The sequence below is a fragment of the Citrus sinensis genome, chromosome 3 (genome assembly GCF_022201045.2).
Source record: "Citrus sinensis cultivar Valencia sweet orange chromosome 3, DVS_A1.0, whole genome shotgun sequence".
Classification (NCBI taxonomy): domain Eukaryota; kingdom Viridiplantae; phylum Streptophyta; class Magnoliopsida; order Sapindales; family Rutaceae; genus Citrus; species Citrus sinensis.
The window spans coordinates 13,014,748-13,033,134 of NC_068558.1; the positions used below are offsets into that span (position 1 = coordinate 13,014,748).

The following is an 18,387-nucleotide window of genomic DNA, read 5'->3' on the forward strand; positions in this document are numbered from 1 at the left end:
AGGAATATTTAACCCATGGTGCATGTTGATGCGGATCTAGATATCCAAGTACGTCATTTCAATAGATCTTCACTTCAATTTATTATCATCATTTTAATTTAAATTTTAGAATATTCCAAATTATCTTTACCACAAATCCAACCACCCATTTAGAAAAATTAATTCTACACACAATTAAAATCTACTTCCTCGTGGGATCGACACTCGTCACCATTAATCTAATATAACCGAACCCAAATGATAAACACATGATCTTATTCTCAGTAGTTATTAGACCCCACCTGGTTCAATATGCGCCGTGGATTGCAGCCCATGGAAAATTTAGAGGTAGAAAAGTGGATTCAAACTAATAATTCTTTGAAATCTTTCTCATCATCCAAATCAATCTTGTATAAGATGCAAACAATAGTAATAAGACACGAGATAAAATGCCCTTAAAATCCACACCACATAATCGGACGATGCCTTATCATTCAGTCCTAGTGTGCGGAGAAAACGCAATAAACGGACCTGTCATATTGTCAAATGAATGGTCCCACTAGATTATCATTGATAGAAATAACAAGAAATCATGGGTGAATTTGATGTGTCTTTGGGACTAAACGGTCGATTCAAAAAAGGAACAAATTAAAGTAAACCAGTTGATTTGTGAAATGATAGAAAATTGTTTAATTCAGATGAACTTGACAAGAAAATTAGGACGGTCTTCCAAAATCTATATGCACCGTAGAATGCAACGGTTTGTAATCCTTTGTGCATGATTATTTAAAAGTTCCATATCTCAAGTGATTTAGTTTTCAAAAAGAAGATCTCTTGTGAATGGTTTTATTTTTTATTTTCCGGGATGACACTTGGGTAATATACATATAATCTTGCCATCACAACAAAAAAGGTCTTTCAATTTTAATTAATTTTTTTTAATTACGCGTTACACACCAACATATAGACATAAGGAAAAAATCACAACTTATTAGTTATTTTAATTTAATTATTGGAGCTAGAAAATTTTCATACTTGCGTTATCCATCTTATTTTTAGTTACCCCTAGGGGCTATTAAAATTTAGTGTTGATTGATATATATTTTTTTAAATGATCCAAGGAATTTATTGAAAACTAATAAAAAATAGCACAAATTAAGGGAACATAATGAGCCTTGTCCTTTATTATAAATATACTAAACATTATTCTTTTTTTCCTCGGAATTCCTCTCAATTTTGGCAAAGTTACTTAGGCACTATTTGTAAATTAAGGATGAAACTCAATAAGATGCTTATTTCATAATTTTTACAAAAATAGTGTTTGATAAATTTTATAAAAATTACTTATTTCGTAATTTTTTATATTTTGATAACAACTTTTAAAAGCAAGTAAGGATTTATTTTTTATAAGCAACCATAATTTTCTAATATATGAACCATTAGATATTATATTACTGCCATAATCAAATTACACTAATAACAATTATGTCATTGCAGCCATGACATTACACAATTATACAAGGAGGCATGCACAATATGGTCTTTATTTTGACAACATTGAAAATGATCCTAATTCAATATTTGATAAAGGAATAGAAAGAGATGATGACATTCAAGAAGAGTATTACAATATTAATGGTTCTGGATCACAAGAATGAAAAATTTGAGGATTATTATTATAACAAGTTTAAAGTTAAAGTATGCATATTTCTTTTTATTTTATTTAGATTATGTATGAGTATGAATTTTTATTATATTTTATATGACAGATTATGAAGTTCATTAGATATTATTCAATTGAGTTTTTTGCACTTTTTGTAATTTTATGTGCTTTAAAAAGAAAAAAGGCATGTCTACACAGTTTATTAAACATACTATTGTAAAAGGCAATTTAAACTTTTGTCTATTTTATTCATTATATAATAAAATAACACTTTTGTAATAAAATTTATTAAACACGTGTATTTTACTTTTCAAACTCACAGCAACCGTAATAACACAGTTAACCAAACACCAAGCTACTTTTCTAATCAGCTGCTTATTTCATCTGTATCAATAGAAGTAGTTTATTTTATCAGCCACCACAATCCCAAACTAGCCTCTTAGTTTGTTTGATTATAAATCATCCACCTCAATCTTTGATGGATTAAGGCGGATTCAGACGGCTTATCGAAAGGAAACCGTACAATTGGCTTGAGGTGGAGCTTTTAGGAATCATTTGGGTGGTTTTGGATTGGCATGAGGTTAAAAATTCAGCATATTTTTCTGAGCTTTTGGCTGCTTTCATGGTAATTGAATTGGCCTTTGATAGAGGATCGCAAAATATCGTATAATCTTTGGCTTGAGTGATTCAGTTGTGATTGTTAGTTTCCTACATATAGGTTCTTTGGGTTCTCCTTGGTGTCTCAAAAATCATTGGTAGAATTGTAAGGTCAAACTCTTAGATATGAAATTTAAGAGATTGTCAATTTTTTCATTTATTGAAATTAACATGTACCACTTACACTGTATGATATTTATAATAGCCAAAATTTTCCTACCACCAAATGTTTAAAGAAAAAGAGGTATAAATGGGTTATTTTCTTGATGATTTAACTTGAAAATATAAAAGATATATTTATTATAACCAAACATTTAAAAAAAAGTATAAGAAAATCGTCAATTTATTAATTTTTTGTTCACTTCAAAAAATACATTTTAATTTCTATTTTTATGATTTATTTAATTTATAATAAGTATAAATAAAAATGTATTTAAAAAATAAGAATAATATTGTAAAATTATACTGTTAGAAAGATTATTAACTATTATAAAAATTGTAAGAAAATAAATAATATATATTAATTTCAGTGAAGGAAAATTAACATCTCAACCGCGAATTTTTGATGCCCTCACACTTGCGCAGCAAATAGTACGATGGCCGATCTCCACTGTTCTGATTTTACTTGATAGAAAAGGCCGCCTATTGCTATGCAAGAGTTACTTTGTAATGATGTTAGTAGATTCCCAGTTATCAGTTTCTTTGATTTATGCTTCATGCTTTCTTTCAGAGTGCTATTTGTTTAAAATTTATTTTTCTCTTTCTCTTTCGCTTTCGTCTGATGTTATGTTCTTGCTTAGGATAAGCCTCATTTTGTTCCCGTAAATAATTGTACCTCTTATACTAAATAATAAAATAATAATTAATTAATTTTTAGAAAAAAATGAAAAAGTTGGGTGAATGATTATTTTGCCGAATAGTGTTTCATTGGATAGCCACCAACAAACTTTGTGGCAAAGATTGAATCACGAGTTTCATATTGTTTTTTTTTTTTTGGACCAAAAACACATGCATTTATCTTTTTGGATCTTTACAAAATGTAGACCGTAGACACATGCATCAATCATTTCATCCATAATATCATAATGCATTTATTATTTTTTTTCTGCCACACCTACGTAAAAGATTGATCATAAGTTTCTTCTTCTTTTATTTCAGGACTTTAATCCTTACATAATATGTAAATTACATTAATTACAAAGTTCCACTAAACAAGTTAAATATAATTTATTTAATACAATTTTATACTTATTTAATGCAACATTATGATAAATATAACTTACATTATTATTATGTAAGGAATCTCTTAATTTTTTTTCATCTATAATATCGATCGTGTATGATGGTCTTATATTATTTAATATGTAGGCTCTACATGGATGTGATGAAAGACTATTTTCTACGTTAATGGAATTGCCTTGAGCGTTGTTATGTCAATAAAACTAAACAAATCAAAACATAATGGATAAATATCGGTGGCCATTTCTAATACAGAAAAATTTGTGGGCGGCGCGTGCACCACCTTAGCATATTGAGGTAGTGCACTAGACCATACAAAATTTTCCGTATTGAAAACTTGTATAGGGTACATCACCACCTCAGTGTATTATTAACGTGGGGCACCTGACTACACAAGTTCTATCATTCAGTGGATCTCATGGGTGTTGTAAGTGGAACCCACAAACTAAACGCTGATCGAGGTATCAAATTATTTGAAACAAAAAATTTGTGGACCCTACAAACAGAACCTATGTATATGCCAAATGATAGAGCTCGTGTATTGCAATAGTGAGCCTGTCCCACACCAGTTTATCTCTTTCTCCTAACTGACGTTGCATCTCATTGTATGAACATGACATATAATTTCTAGCATTATTAGCAGAGTTATAAAAATGACGATGTCCAAACTCATTGTCTCATTCTCTGTTACTAGACCACTAGGTCGTGAATTGCATCCAATAGGAAAGGGTAAAAACTCATTTAATTCTTATATTATATAATTATTACTGTTTAATTTATATATTTTTTAAACATATCTTAGAATATTTTTGTCATTAAACTATTAATATTTCTGTCATTATTTTTTATTCTTTTTAGCTAGCTTCTATAATGTTATACTCTTATAGTAATGTTTCTTTCCGTTAGACATTAATAAAAAGAAAAAATTAAATTACTAATTTAACCTCATAAATAAAATTAAAACAAAAAGAATATATATTAATTTTTTGTAGAAGCTCACATATGTATAAAAAAATTAATATTTTAAAATTAAATTACCATTTTTTTTGGAAATTAATAAAAAAATTGATATATTAACTCTTCGGTAGAGTGTCCTAGAAAAATTAATATCTATTTTTTTGTCTCTATTTTATTTTTTGGATGTTAAATTTGTAATTTAATTTTTTTCTTTTTATTAATGTCCCCAAAAAAAGAAACATTCTTGTAAGAGGGTAATATTATAAAAACAATTCAAAAGGAATAAAAGGTAATGACATGGGTATCAATAATTTAACGACAGAAACATTTTAAGGTATTTTAAAAATATAAAGACTAAATGAGAACCAACCTCAAAATATAAGGACAAAATAAATTTTTACCATGTAAAAAATTACATATTGTAGAGTTAGTTGAGTATAAAAAGAAAAGATGTAGAGTTATTTGCACTTTAAAATTTATTTTGAACATTCCTATTGTAATAAAATTTACTATTATTTGAGCGTCCATATCACAAATAAGGATGACTTATTATTAATTAGCAAAAGTGAGTCAATCAATTTTTATGTTCATTGACAATTAATCTTTTTTAATCAATAATCAAAGTGGAGACAATTTGTTAGGGAAAATATTTCACATCGACTGAGGATGAGACTTGTGTTAAGTATATAATGTTTGGGTAACCTTCAACTATTGAACAAGTTTTTAAGTATGAGAAAGATTTATGATCTTCCATATGATATTAGAGCCACTGTCATGCACGAATGTACCATGTGACAACAACCAAACTAAAAGACTAGTCTACATGTGATAGGGGAGGGACAATATCCTACATCGACTAAAGGTGAACACTATCTCAGCAAGTGACAAGGACTAGACTAAAAGACCAATTTGCTCGTGACTGAGAGTCTTAGGGGCAATATATCATATCGGTTGATAATGAATATTATCTTACCAGGTGACAAGGGCCAAACCAAAAAACCAATCTACTTGCAACCGGGGTGTTAGGGACAATATTGATCCCACATCGATTGAGGATGAATACTACCTTACCACGTGATAAAGACTAAACAAAAGGATTGGTATGCCCTTGATGGGTGATGTTAGAAGCAATATACCACATCGACTCAAGATTATTCGAGGGTTAAATATATAATGTTTGGGTAACCCTCAAATTTTAAGTTAACTTTTGAGTATAAGTTAGGCATATGGCCTTCTATATAATCAATTTTTTGACAATTATTTAAATTTTCCATCATTGTTTAATTTTTATCAAAATTTTTAGTGTTGGTAGGTTTGGGCAACCCCAACTCCTAAGCTAGTTTTTTAGTATGAATTAGGCCGATATACTTCTACAAAATCATTAATTTAATTATTGAATAATTTTATTTTCGCCATCGTCTAAATCTTATCAAGAAATTTTAGTGTTGGCATGTTATAGTAACACATAGTCTTCACTCATTTATCAGAAATGACGTCATTAGTGCGTAGGACAGATAAAGGGTGCAACATGAGCCTTCATGTTTGTATTTGTATTTGACTACGTGGTTTGCTTTGTAATTCTGTCGCGATTCAACCTCTGATTGATATGCAATGGCCTATTTGGGCTATTTGACACTCCAGAAATCTTTTCATCTTTGGAAAAAATAAAAGAAGAAGAAGATTCTCAGGTATTAGTGGCTAAAGCTGAAGTAACAGTTGAGTCCTACATAAAAATTAAAGCCCCTCAAATGAAAGCAAGTTCAAGGCAAGTGTCTGCAACTCAGCAAAGCTGGACACTCCCTCTTAAAAGCTGGTTCAAAGTGAACGTGGATGCCACCATCAAGTCTAAAAATCAATGCTAAGCCTGGGATTGTCACCAGGAATCACAAGGGAGAGTTTGTAGTTGCTGAGTGAAGAAGTCAAAATACCATGACAGTGTAGCATCTGCAGAAGCTGAAGCAACTAATTAGGGCTAGGAAATTGCAGAAGAGGCAACAAGTGTACCACTGATACTTGAAACAGATTGGCAAGACGTAATAAATTTAATTGCTAGCAAGAAGAACAGCAAGCTGGAGATTTTTTGGGCTATTTCTGAAGTTCAAGAAAAGCTTCGGAGACTAAGTTATGCTATAATTCAACATACTTCTAGATCTTGTAATCGCAAAATTAGCTTTCTGGTGTTTTTTGGGGACTTGCCCAACTCATCTCTTGTATCCTTTTTCTTAGTATGATTCTGTGAAAGCGTGCTTGATTATCAAGGGGAAAAAAAAACTAAATAAAAAAAGTGTAGACATAAAAGTTGTATTATTACACTCATTCGTAGAACGCGATTGTTGGATATCACGCACATCCATGCATGCTTTATTAAACAACACTACTTGTTCATTTATTTTACTAATACATAGTTAAGTGATTATAAACAAGCAGTTAATCCTGACCATCCATCCAGCCATGATGATTGCAGATAATCGTCGAAGTTCAGCCAATCCGAGGAACTTGAACCACCTTCTCATATTTGTCAACCACAACTCGAACCCGATCACAACGAAAATCTGGTGTAACTGGAGTTCCCTTAAGTATTATGATTGCATGAACATTAGGATTCTCTATCTGTATCGTAGCAGCAGCAATCTCCCCGTTTACACCAACCAGTTCTGGCCATGAGCTCTTGCCTGCAGTTATATTTCATATACGAATTACTAAGTGGTTAAAACTTGCTCAACAGCCAATTATGGTCGTATTCTAAAAGTCCATGGACCTAACTCATATTAACAAATTAGCTCAGTTGTATTATTAACCCAGTAATTATTAGGATAATGTCCTCAATAATAATTACGTACCATTACACTCAAATGGAGTTACGATATCGCAATTGCTGGTAGCCGTGAGGAGCTCCTGGCCATCAGAATGAAGCACTAAAGGCTCATGACGAGCAGCCAAAGATGGTTTTGCAGCAAAGGCAAAGAGAAAGACGAAGAATGCTAGTGCTAGTACTGAGTTCTTCATTGTTGATAAATTTTCAATTATTTTGAAGGCTGTTAGACAGGTGGAAATTAAAGCACAAGAGCTTGCTATTTATAGAGCTTGAAGGAATAGATAGATGGTCACTGCACTGTTGCATACTTGATCAATCAATTAGGCGCGTGGGCATGACTTTCTCATCAAAATATCTTTATTTTCATTTTTTATTTTTATTTTTTTAATAACTAGTTACCTTTAATTGTTGGATCTTTAATCCAATATTATTGAATCCTTAATCTAATATTGAACTTATATGTGAATAATTACTCATTACAAATTATTATATAAAGTTAGTCTAATTAAAAGTGATTTATTAACATTTACAATAATATGAGCTTCAATGTATTTAATAGGGTGTGAACTTTTAATGTGTAGATACTTAAAGGCAATTTTTATTTTTATGGTGGGTTGAAATTTGAATACCTAAAGACAACAGAAAAAGTTGTCTATATAAGTGGTTATAGTCTCTAAGTCACACGTATTATTTGATTCTTTATGACATCTTATCATCAGGAAGAGAGCATATATAAACTTAAAGGGTTCACTAGGAGAATGTATTGATATGGAATTCCAACTACACGACTTTAGAGAGTAATTATACATTATAGATTCAATTACGCTTCCATATATTTTGTTATTGATGCTTAGTATACAACATGAATATTTCTGGATTATAAGTGATAGCTTTCACCAAAGGATTATTGTTCTAACAAGTGGCATCAAAGCCTCTTCATATTGAATAATTGAGAATCGACTTTATTTTCAATTAATAATTAAAGTTTTGATGTTCTCTAATTTAATAATTTCAGTATTGTTGAATTTGAGAACAATTTGTGGTTTTCTTATGGTATTAAGAAAATTAAATCAGTAAATTAATATATATATATATATAAAAGGAAATCATGGTAAAATTGGTAGCCTTGGCCATGGCCATCACATAAAAACAAAACAAATTGCATGGCTTCCGGAGTTGAGATTTTGTGGCCACTAGAAAAGCGTGGCTATTGGCCATGCCATAAAGCAAGCGGTGGCAAATAAAGTAAAAGTAAATAAGAAAAAGGGTGGCCGTTTTCTGGCCAGGAAAAGTGCAACCATCAGGCTGCGTCGGCGAGCGGTTGTATAACTTAGGTGTGCACGGCAGCCATAAGGAAAGAAAAAAAAAGGAAGAAATTAGGGTTTCAAGATTTGATGCTGGTTTAGAATCTGGTTCAGGTCAACCCCAATTGGTCCAGCCCTAAACCGATCAACAGTTGACCAACTATTGTTCGTTGATATTGACTTTCAAAATTTTTTTGGGTATTTTTGGTGCAACTTTAAATTCAAATATTATATATATTTTGAGAAGAATTAATTGAAGCGACATGTCACCAAAGTGACCTCTGTTGTGGAAATTAATTTGTTTTGGAATTTAAATAGTCGAGTTTATGTAATTTCTGTGAATATCAATCGGACCAAAGGAAGATCCATATCTGATAGAATTGTATTTGCATCTGTGGCAATAAATATGTGATGATTTTTTGGTTTTGCATGTGAACAATAAATTGATGCAAAGGAAAATTTATTGTTTGACATGTTCTCATTATCAATTTTTGATTACTACACCAAGATATCACTTATAAGTTAATACTTTGTCCAAAGATAAAATATTAATGGAGCATCCGGTATCTTGAGATGGAGTTTACCTTTATTTGAATTTTTTTTTATGACTTCTATGAGCTTATTTTGTTTGTTTGTTGTTCTCTGTTCAGTTATGACTCTTACTAATATTATTGCCAACATCAACTCTATTCCTGTACTAAATAGCTCTAACTTCTAAGTCATGTCAAGAGAACCTCTTAATGGATCTCGCACTTATGAATTTTGACATTGCATTAAGAGCTTATTCTCCCCCACCTCTTATGGATGAGAGTACTTCTGATGACAAGAAGGAAATAGAAATGTGGAAGAGATCAAATCACATGTGTATCATGATCATGAAGAAGGCCAATCCAAAAGCTTTCAGGGGCTCAATGTTTAGAAGAAAATTACGATTAAAGAATTCCTTGTGGACATTAAAAAGAGATCTCTCAAGAATGAAAAGGTAGAAATAGGTACGCTCTTAATAAATATAATTTCAATAAGGTATAAGGACAAGGACAAGGACAAGAAAAGGAAGAAAGATAAGGAAGTTGCAAATACAAAACTTCAAATGAAACAACAAAAAGAAATCTAATGATTTGAAATGTACTAGTTGTTTCTTTTGCAAAGTTGAAGGGCATGGTTCGGTTTGTTCTGAGGTCAATTTAACTTCGGTACCAAGACACACATAATGGATAGATTTTGTTGTAACCACTCTTTTCATCAATGTGTCTTGTAGAGTTGCTTGAAATGCCAAATGTTCAATAATGGTGAAAGATACATCTATTTCGGCAATGGAAAGAAGGTTGAAGTTGAAGCAATTAGAAAATTTAGATTATTATTAAAGACCAGATTTTATTTAGATGTTGATGAAACATTTTGTTCTGTCTAAAAGACATAATTTGATTTCCATTTCTCTTTTGGACAAATCTGGTTTTACTTGTTCATTTGGAAATGAAAATTTCAGTTTGTTTCATGATTCAAAACTAGTTGGTTTCGGTTTTTTGTCAGGTAATGATAATCTTTATATTCTTGATACAATTGCTTCAGTTAATGAATCTCTGCAATTTAGTACATGAGATTTAAAACGAAGATTAACTAATGAGAATTCGGCTGCATTATGGCATAGAAGATTGGGTCATATCTCCAGACGAAAAATTATTTTCAAAGGCTGCAGGTCCCATAACTTTTTTTGAGAAGGGAAAAAACTTCATTAATAAAAAGAGATTAAACACAGAATTTGTGCTAGGATATTTCCCAGCCATACAACAGACTCTGCACCTTTTAAGGCTATCTTAGCCAAGGTATGGGCATTAACATTACCAGACCTAGGGGTGTGTTGAAATTTAACTTCCTGGAAGTCTTTTTTTCTGCTTTTGATATCCGAAATCACCCAAAAAATCTCAGTTTTGCTACCCTTTCTGTTGTTTGCCAAGTCAACAGCCACTTGACAATCTGATTAAAAAATAACAGAGGTTATGCCAGCACTTCTTGCCATGCAGGTCCCATAACTTATTACTACCTTTTACATTATTTTCAAAGGCTGTAACTTACATGAGCAGTAACTTAGCAAACTAGAATTATAGTATCCTTATATGTAACTTACATATGTACAAGTTTAATTCATACAAACTAGAGTAATAGTATCCTTCAACAATTTGGCCGAATAATTTCAAACAATTTTTTTAACAACTCATTTGACTTCCAGTCCTAAAGAAGTGGGAATTAAATAATTAATTTGGGTTTTCATTATTATCTTCCTTCTAAGACAGAAAAAGAAAAGTAACGTTTAATTTGTGGTACTAGTTTGAAGGGCTCTTTGTCACGTTTTTCTTTTCGCCAGCATCATCTTACATCAATTAATATGTATATTGTTTACATCAATGGATTATTCCTTCGTATATTCCTCTTAGAGCATTAACACATACATAGACTAAATAGTAATTATATACGTGTGTGTACTAGGATTATTTCAATATAGGATCTTGGATCTATTAAAGTTTGAGAAAAATATTAAAATGTGTGGCTTAATAGGTTTCTAATATTTTAATAAAATCCAAATCTTAGAATAAATCAGCACTATATATGTGTGTGTGTGTGCTCGTGTATTACAAGAATATTATTATATTATTAAACTGTATAGCTTAATAGCTTTCATGAACTTTAACAAAGTTTAGGATCTTGGACTAGATTAGTACTATATATATATACTTCTAAAAAAAGCTTGTGGTTAAAAAGATAAATCCTAAACTAATAATACGATAACTCCAACGATCCAATTGTTGAATCACTTGATACCTGTAATAATTTCTAGCGGAAAGACTATTTAGAAAAACATTCTTTTTTTCGTTCATGTATTGGATTTCACTGAAACAAAATGACCCATATATATATATATGTATGGTCATTCTCTCATGCGGGAGCTCTCATTTGTTTTTCATACGGACACATTATAGTGAATTGAATACTAACTTTATTAAATTATATGACCTAATAACGTGTCCGCTTTAACAAAAAAAAAAGGACGCCCGCACTTGAGAATACACACACACAATACACTCACATACATACATTTACTCATCTTTTGTTCATATATCTATAACAACAATCTATGGCAACATCAACATTAAAAATGATTAACTCAATCTTTGAAAATCTATGAAATTCTAAGAATCCTTATTACAATAGATATTTTTTAAAACATTGTATGGTGATAATAGATTTTAGAGCTAATATATTCGGCATAATAAGAATAAAAAAAATCAATAGAAACAAAATAATAAATTAAATGATTGATTGTCTCAATTCTTAGTTTTTTTAATGATATTTTGGTGTACAGCAAAACTTGGGCAGATAATATTTTCCATCTTAAAACAGTTTTGCAGATTTTATTTGATAACTCACTGTTTAAAAAAAATCAAAGTGTTGTTTTGGAGTTTTGCAGGTAGAGTATTTGGGTCATCTTATTTTCCTTGTAGGAGTGGCTGTTGATCCTAAGAAAATTCAAACCGTACTTGAGTGGCCAATTCCATCATCGACTAAAGAAGTAAGGGGCTTTCTTAGATTAGCGAGTTATTACCGCAAGTTCATTCGAGGCTTTGGGGGAATTGCAACACCTTAAACTAGGCTATTAACAAAGGAAGGCTTTCATTGGACCTCAGAAGCAGAATCTGCCTTCACTCAGTTGAAGCACGCATTAACATCTCCTCATGTTCTTTGATTGTAGGACTTTTCACAGCCATTTGTTGTCGAGTGTGATGCTTGTGGAGTCGGTATTGGAGATATATCATCACAAAATGACAAGCCAGTAGCATTTTTTAGTGAGGCACTCCAGGGTTCTATGTTGGTCTTGTCCACGTGCGAGAAAAATATGCTTGCAATCATCAAGGCAATTCGCAAATGGCATCCCTATTTGTTGGGTAATCCTTTCATTGTTCGTACATACCAAAAGAGCCTAAAATTTTTAATGGAACAACGCATTACAACCATGGCTCAGACATGATGGTTGCCAAAAATTCTTGGCTATGATTATACAATTCAATGCAAAAAAAGATCAGAAAATCGAGGTGCCGACGCTTTATCACGATTAGTAGAGCTTCAATTTTTAGTAATCTCTCTTCCTTTAACTGATTAGTGGGCAACTCTACAGAATGAGGTAGCACAAGATCCTTTTTATAGTCAGTTGTCTAATTCAACTCAGCCACTTATTCAATGAGATGGAGTTTGGTACAAACATGGAAAGCTTTATTTGAGTCCCGCTTCGTCACTTTTACAAGCTATTTTAAAGGAAGCACATTCCTCACCAATTCGAGGGCATTTTGGCTATCAAAAAACTCTTAGCCGACTTAAATCTAGTTTTTATTGGCCTGGAATGCGTGCAAAGATCAAGAAATTCATAAGGCACTGTGAAGTTTGTCAGTAATGTAAGGTAGAGAATCTCCAGCCAGCAGGACTTCTTCAACCTTTACAGATTCCAGACATATCAGGACCTCAATTTTTAAGGATTTCATAGATGGGCTTCCAACATCACAAGGATACACTGTCATCATGGTTGTCGTGGATCGTCTGTCAAAATATGCACACTTCGTCGCTTTGAAACATCCATATATAGCTATGACAGTGGCCAAGGTTTTTATGGCTCAAATTGTGCGACTTCACGGGATACCGAGTTCCATCATTACAAGAGAGATTTTTGATAAATAATTCTAAAGGAAATTATAAAGAGAAATTTTATTAATTGATCAAAGGTTAAAATTATAATAATTTTTTTTCTATTTATAATAGAGTAAACTTACGTTTTTAAGTTAACTAAAAAGGAAAGTAAATTATAATTATAATAAAAATAAAAAACTAAATACATAGTTAACTCTAATTAAAATAAAAAATTTTAAAATAATAAAAATCTTATAATTCTAAAATAATGTTCTACGTAATAAGAGATTTAGAGTTTAAATCCTGTAGCGTGGAGCGAGTTAGATTAGTGTTAGACTAAGTAATAAAATAAATAAATAAAAACTTAATTTTTGGTAAAAACTCCAAAGGTTAGATGATTGATTATTTTGCTGACATTGGATAGGCACCGGCAAACTTCGTGGCAAAGATTGAATCACGAGTTTCTTATTGCTATTATCTCCTTTTGTCAATTCAATTATGTGTTTTGTACTTTTCCTTGTTCATCTTTTTGGATAATCGCAAAATGTGGACCGTAAACGCATGCATTAATCATTTCATCCAGAGCGTCATAATGCATTTATTTTTTCTACCACACCTACTGAAAAGATTGATCATAAGTGTCTTCTTCTTTTATTTTAGGACTTTGATTCCTCGAATAATGATGTAAGTTATCTAAATTACAAAATTATACCAAATAAAATAAGTGATATAACTTAGTTAGGGATTTCTTAATCTATAATACTAACTTTGTACGATAGTTTTTACATTATTTAATGCGTAGGCTCCACTTGGATGTGATGAGGGACTATTTTCTACGCAAGTGGATCCCAATGCGACTTTCACTACATTCTCTTAAGCGTTATGCGTCGAAAACCTTCTTAGACTTTTCTCAGTTATAAAATAAACACATGTGCAATAATGATTGTTTGTGTGTTAATGTTCCAAGTTATTTACACCCTGTCACAAGTTCTGGTGTTAAGTCTCTTATCATCACAACTGTTGCTTATTAATGTTCAAAAGTGTTATTTTCCATGTCACAAGTACTCTAATTGGTCTCTTGTTGTCTCAAATACTAACATTAAGTCACAAATTCATTAAGAAATGTTCCTCATATTTGTACTTTGATATATATATTTAACTGAAGATAAATATAACGTATTAACATGATTTTTTTATATATATATTGTTAATTACAACTAAATATAATAACATTGCAAAGGCCAATAGGATGAAATTTAGTTCTGTCATTACTAAATTATTTAACGATAAAATTCAACAAATTTGTTTTCCTATTTTGGAAGTAATACATTTCAAGTCACAACCTAGACTAATATAATTTCTTTTAGTGGATGGTAGTTGAATTGAAATAAATAGAGAGAAACAAATTGGACCAGGTGGAGCATGAGACTGTAGAATGGGATTTGGATGCAAGAGCCTTGGAGTTGGTATTATGAAACTTGATGAAGAAAATCAAAGTGATGTTAACGAAAATGTTCTAGAGGTAAAAACTGTTAATCTCTTAGTTAGTGTTCGGCATGAATATTATTTATTAATTTAAATGGCCATTGAACAATTGAACCTTAGTACGATTAAATTTATTTTTTGATCTTTTTTTACTGAATTGGTTAAAAAAAATATTCTTTTGATAATTTCAATCCTATGCCGATGAATATGTATTCAGTGAGGCTTGGTTCAATGTAGCGTGTGTGGTGATATTGCATAAACGATATAAAATGTTCGAAAAAAGTACGTGTGGGTATTGAGATTTGAAAAAAGTTTTCAATAAGCTCGCTCGAAACTAGATGAGGCTTTTGAGTGGAAAAGAAGCTCGTGATAAGAAAGTGCTTCACTATTATAATTTATATGGAAAAACAACTATCGCCAAAGTAATTGCATTTCCAACTAGTTCTATTTCTATGATCAATTCAACATTGAATAAATTGCTAATTTCATGGTGTAATTAAAGTAACCATACCTGTTTACAAACTATTGTAATCATTCCTTTGGTCATAATAATTTGCTAATTTGGTGTTTGAGACTAGTCATATATGGATCCCGAATAGGCGTTGGGCGAGGCCATAGTGCATATCAAAGTTTTTTTTTTTTTGATAAAAAGGGCTCCCTTTAATGCATTTAACAAGCGAATAAATACAAATGACGGGCTGGAATGTTATCCACCCAAAGTACAACGTCAGATTGCTCCAGAGCTAGTCTAGCTAAATTGTGAGCTATTACATTGCTGGCTCTTGGAGTATATTGAATTGATATTTGTTGTTGCCTCTTAATACAAGCTTGCAAATCAGATATGACCCAATAAAGTTCAGTTCTTGTGCTTTTCTTGTTCAAAACCAGATCTACAACCTCCTGTGAATCAGTTTCTATGATTAAAGGCCAACATCCCACATGTTCTGCAATTTCCACACCGAATCTTGCAGCTTCTGCTTCGGCATAGGCTACCTCCTGCTGGAAACAAGAAGGTTTCATGGCTGCTGCTATTACTTTGCCTCTAGAATCTCGAATCACAGCCCCCAGACCAACTCTTCTCTGCTCAATCACAACTGATGCATCCACATTAACTTTGAAATAACCTGGTAGTGGGGATTGCCAATTGGAAGTTGCAATAGATTTTTTCTCTAGAGATGTCTGCAGAGGAGGCAACTGGATCTTTTTATAAGAATGAACCACAGCTTCTGCTTTAGCAGCTGATAATTGAGAATCTTCTTTCTTATTTTCAAAGATAAAAAGATTCCTTTCATGCCAAATAGCCCAACAAGTAGCAACTATCAGCTCCATATCTGACTTACTCCTTTTACCTGTCATCTCTTGTAGAAAACCAATCATATCCCCCCCCTCCAGGAGCTTGACTTGATCTTCAAAAGGGGTCAACTTCCAAACTTTTTGAGAAACCTTGCAGCTAACAAGTACATGATAAGTGGACTCCTCTGTTCTTCTGCATCTCTGACACCATGGGCTTGAGAGGATTTTTTTCTTCCAAAGGTTTTGAGCCGTAGGTAACAAATTCCTTGCAGCTCTCCACATGAAAATCTTTACCTTTGCTGGAAGTTCTAAAGACCAGATGGCTTTCCATGGAGATTGTTGATTGTGTGAGCTGCTGGCTTGGTCTGGAAACTTAAGCTTTAAAGCCACTTGGTAGCCGCTTTTAACTGAATAAACTCCTTTCTTGTCAAAATGCCATAGAGCCTGATCAGAACTTGGTTCTCTTGGGAGAGGAATCTTCATTATCTGCTCTGCATCCTCCTTTAAGAAGCATTGCAGAATCACCTCTTCCTTCCATGAATGATTGTCATCTATCAGCTCAGACACTGTGGATTCTAGAGGTAGCTTTGGTGGTGAGAACGGCTTGAAAGTGGTAGGTCTTGGTAGCCAACAATCTTGATAAATCTGCACGCTCTTCCCATCTCCAATCCTCCATCTTAGGCCTTTCTGAATTACATGCTTTCCCCACAAAATGCTCCTCCAAATATAAGAGGGTTTTGATCCTATGTTGGCATGCAAAAAATCTGAATTCTTGAAATATCTAGCCTGTAGAACTTTCGCAACTAAAGAATCAGGATATTGGATCACTCTCCAGCCTTGTTTCGCAATCATGGCTTGGTTGAAGCTGGATAGGTCTCGGAAACCCAACCCCCCTCTACATTTGGCCTGGCACATTCTCTCCCATTTAGTCCAGTGAATTGACCTCTGATCTGGCTTTGAGTTCCACCAAAATCCAGCGATAGCTTTCTGTATATCCTCACACAATCCCAAAGGAAGTTTGAAAACGCTCATAGCATAGGCAGGTATTGCCTGAGCTATTGCTTTGATAAGGACCTCTTTCCCTCCACTTGAAAAAAACTTTGACTGCCATGTAGAAAACTTGCTTATGATTCTGAGCTTTATGTCTTGGAATAGGCATCTCTTATTTTTACCCACCATTGAAGGCAGCCCCAAGTATTTTTCATGTCTTGAGACTACTTGGAGCTGGAACAGATTCTTTATTGCAGAAATATGCTCTGACTTTGTTTTCCCACTAAAGAACATAGAAGACTTCTCAAAATTGAAAATTTGACCTGAAGCTGCAGCATAACAATCAAAAATTCCTTTTAAGTTGGTGCAATCTTCCATTCTTGCCCTTGTGAAAATCAAACTGTCATCAGCAAAGAGAAGATGAGTAATGGACAACTCTTTGCTGAACCTCAGACCTTGAATCAACTGCATTTGTTCTGCTTGGAAGAGCATGTTTGAAAACACTTCTGCACACAAGATAAACAAATAAGGGGACAACGGACAGCCCTGTCTTAAACCTCTTTGTGGCTGGATCAAGCCCTTGGCAACTCCATTTATCAGCACTGAAAAGGATGATGTAGAGATGCATCTCATAATCAAATCTACCCATTTAGAAGAAAACCCCAATCTTTCCATAGTGTATCTCAAAAAGTTCCACTCTACCCTATCGTAAACCTTACTAATATCCAATTTCAAAGCTACCAGCCCATTCTTTTTGCCTTTACTATGTCTTATTTTATGAAGACATTCATACCCTATAATTATATTGTCTGTGATAAGCCTATTAGGGATAAAGGCACTTTGAGTGGGAGAGATTACAAGATGCAAAACCTGTTTTAATCTATTAGCAATTGTTTTTGCAATAATTCTATAAATTACATTGCACAAGCTAATAGGCCGATAATCCATAACCCTCTTAGGTTTAGCAATCTTTGGAATTAGAGCTATATAAGTGTGGTTTAAAGGAGCTATGTTACCTCCTTCATTGAGGATATAAAGGCACGTTGTTAACACTCCCTTGCTCACTGATTTCCAATGCTTTTGGAAAAAGACAGCCGGTAAACCATCTGGACCCGGAGCTTTTGTTGGATGCATCTGGTTCAAAGCTGTTACTATCTCCTCTTCCGAAAAAGGCTGGTTCAGCTGATCATTGGTCTCTGCATTCACCTTGATTGGCATGTTTTTTAGGGCAGCTTCCAGCTGATTCTGTGAAGGGTGTGTTGTCGTAAATAGCTTGTCAAAATAATCGCAAAACAGCCTGTCAACTTCCTCAGCTTCTTCTCTCCACTGCTGGT

At 32.7% G+C, this 18,387-nt stretch overlaps 2 protein-coding genes across 4 annotated transcripts in view; both read right to left on the reverse strand.

The window, feature by feature from the left end:
- Positions 1-18,387, reverse strand: part of LOC102629856 (gamma-glutamyl hydrolase 2-like) — a 92,527-nt gene that overhangs the window by 18,167 nt on the left and 55,973 nt on the right. The window lies entirely within an intron of this gene.
- LOC102630850 (inhibitor of trypsin and hageman factor-like) lies at positions 6,783-7,557 on the reverse strand. The gene is made up of 2 exons (XM_006477793.4): positions 7,336-7,557; positions 6,783-7,167 (listed from the first exon to the last, which is right to left on the reverse strand). The coding sequence occupies exons 1-2, from the start codon at positions 7,499-7,501 to the stop codon at positions 6,974-6,976; spliced, it is 360 nt and encodes a 119-aa protein (XP_006477856.2). The 5' UTR covers positions 7,502-7,557; the 3' UTR covers positions 6,783-6,973.

Coding starts and splice junctions, on each gene's coding strand:
- LOC102630850 (XM_006477793.4), bottom strand. CDS start 7,501: ATGAAGAACTCAGTACTAGCACTAGCATTCTTCGTCTTTCTCTTTGCC. Junction 7,168..7,335: donor AACTCCATTTGAGTGTAATG/GTACGTAATTAT, acceptor ATATAACTGCAG/GCAAGAGCTCATGGCCAGAA.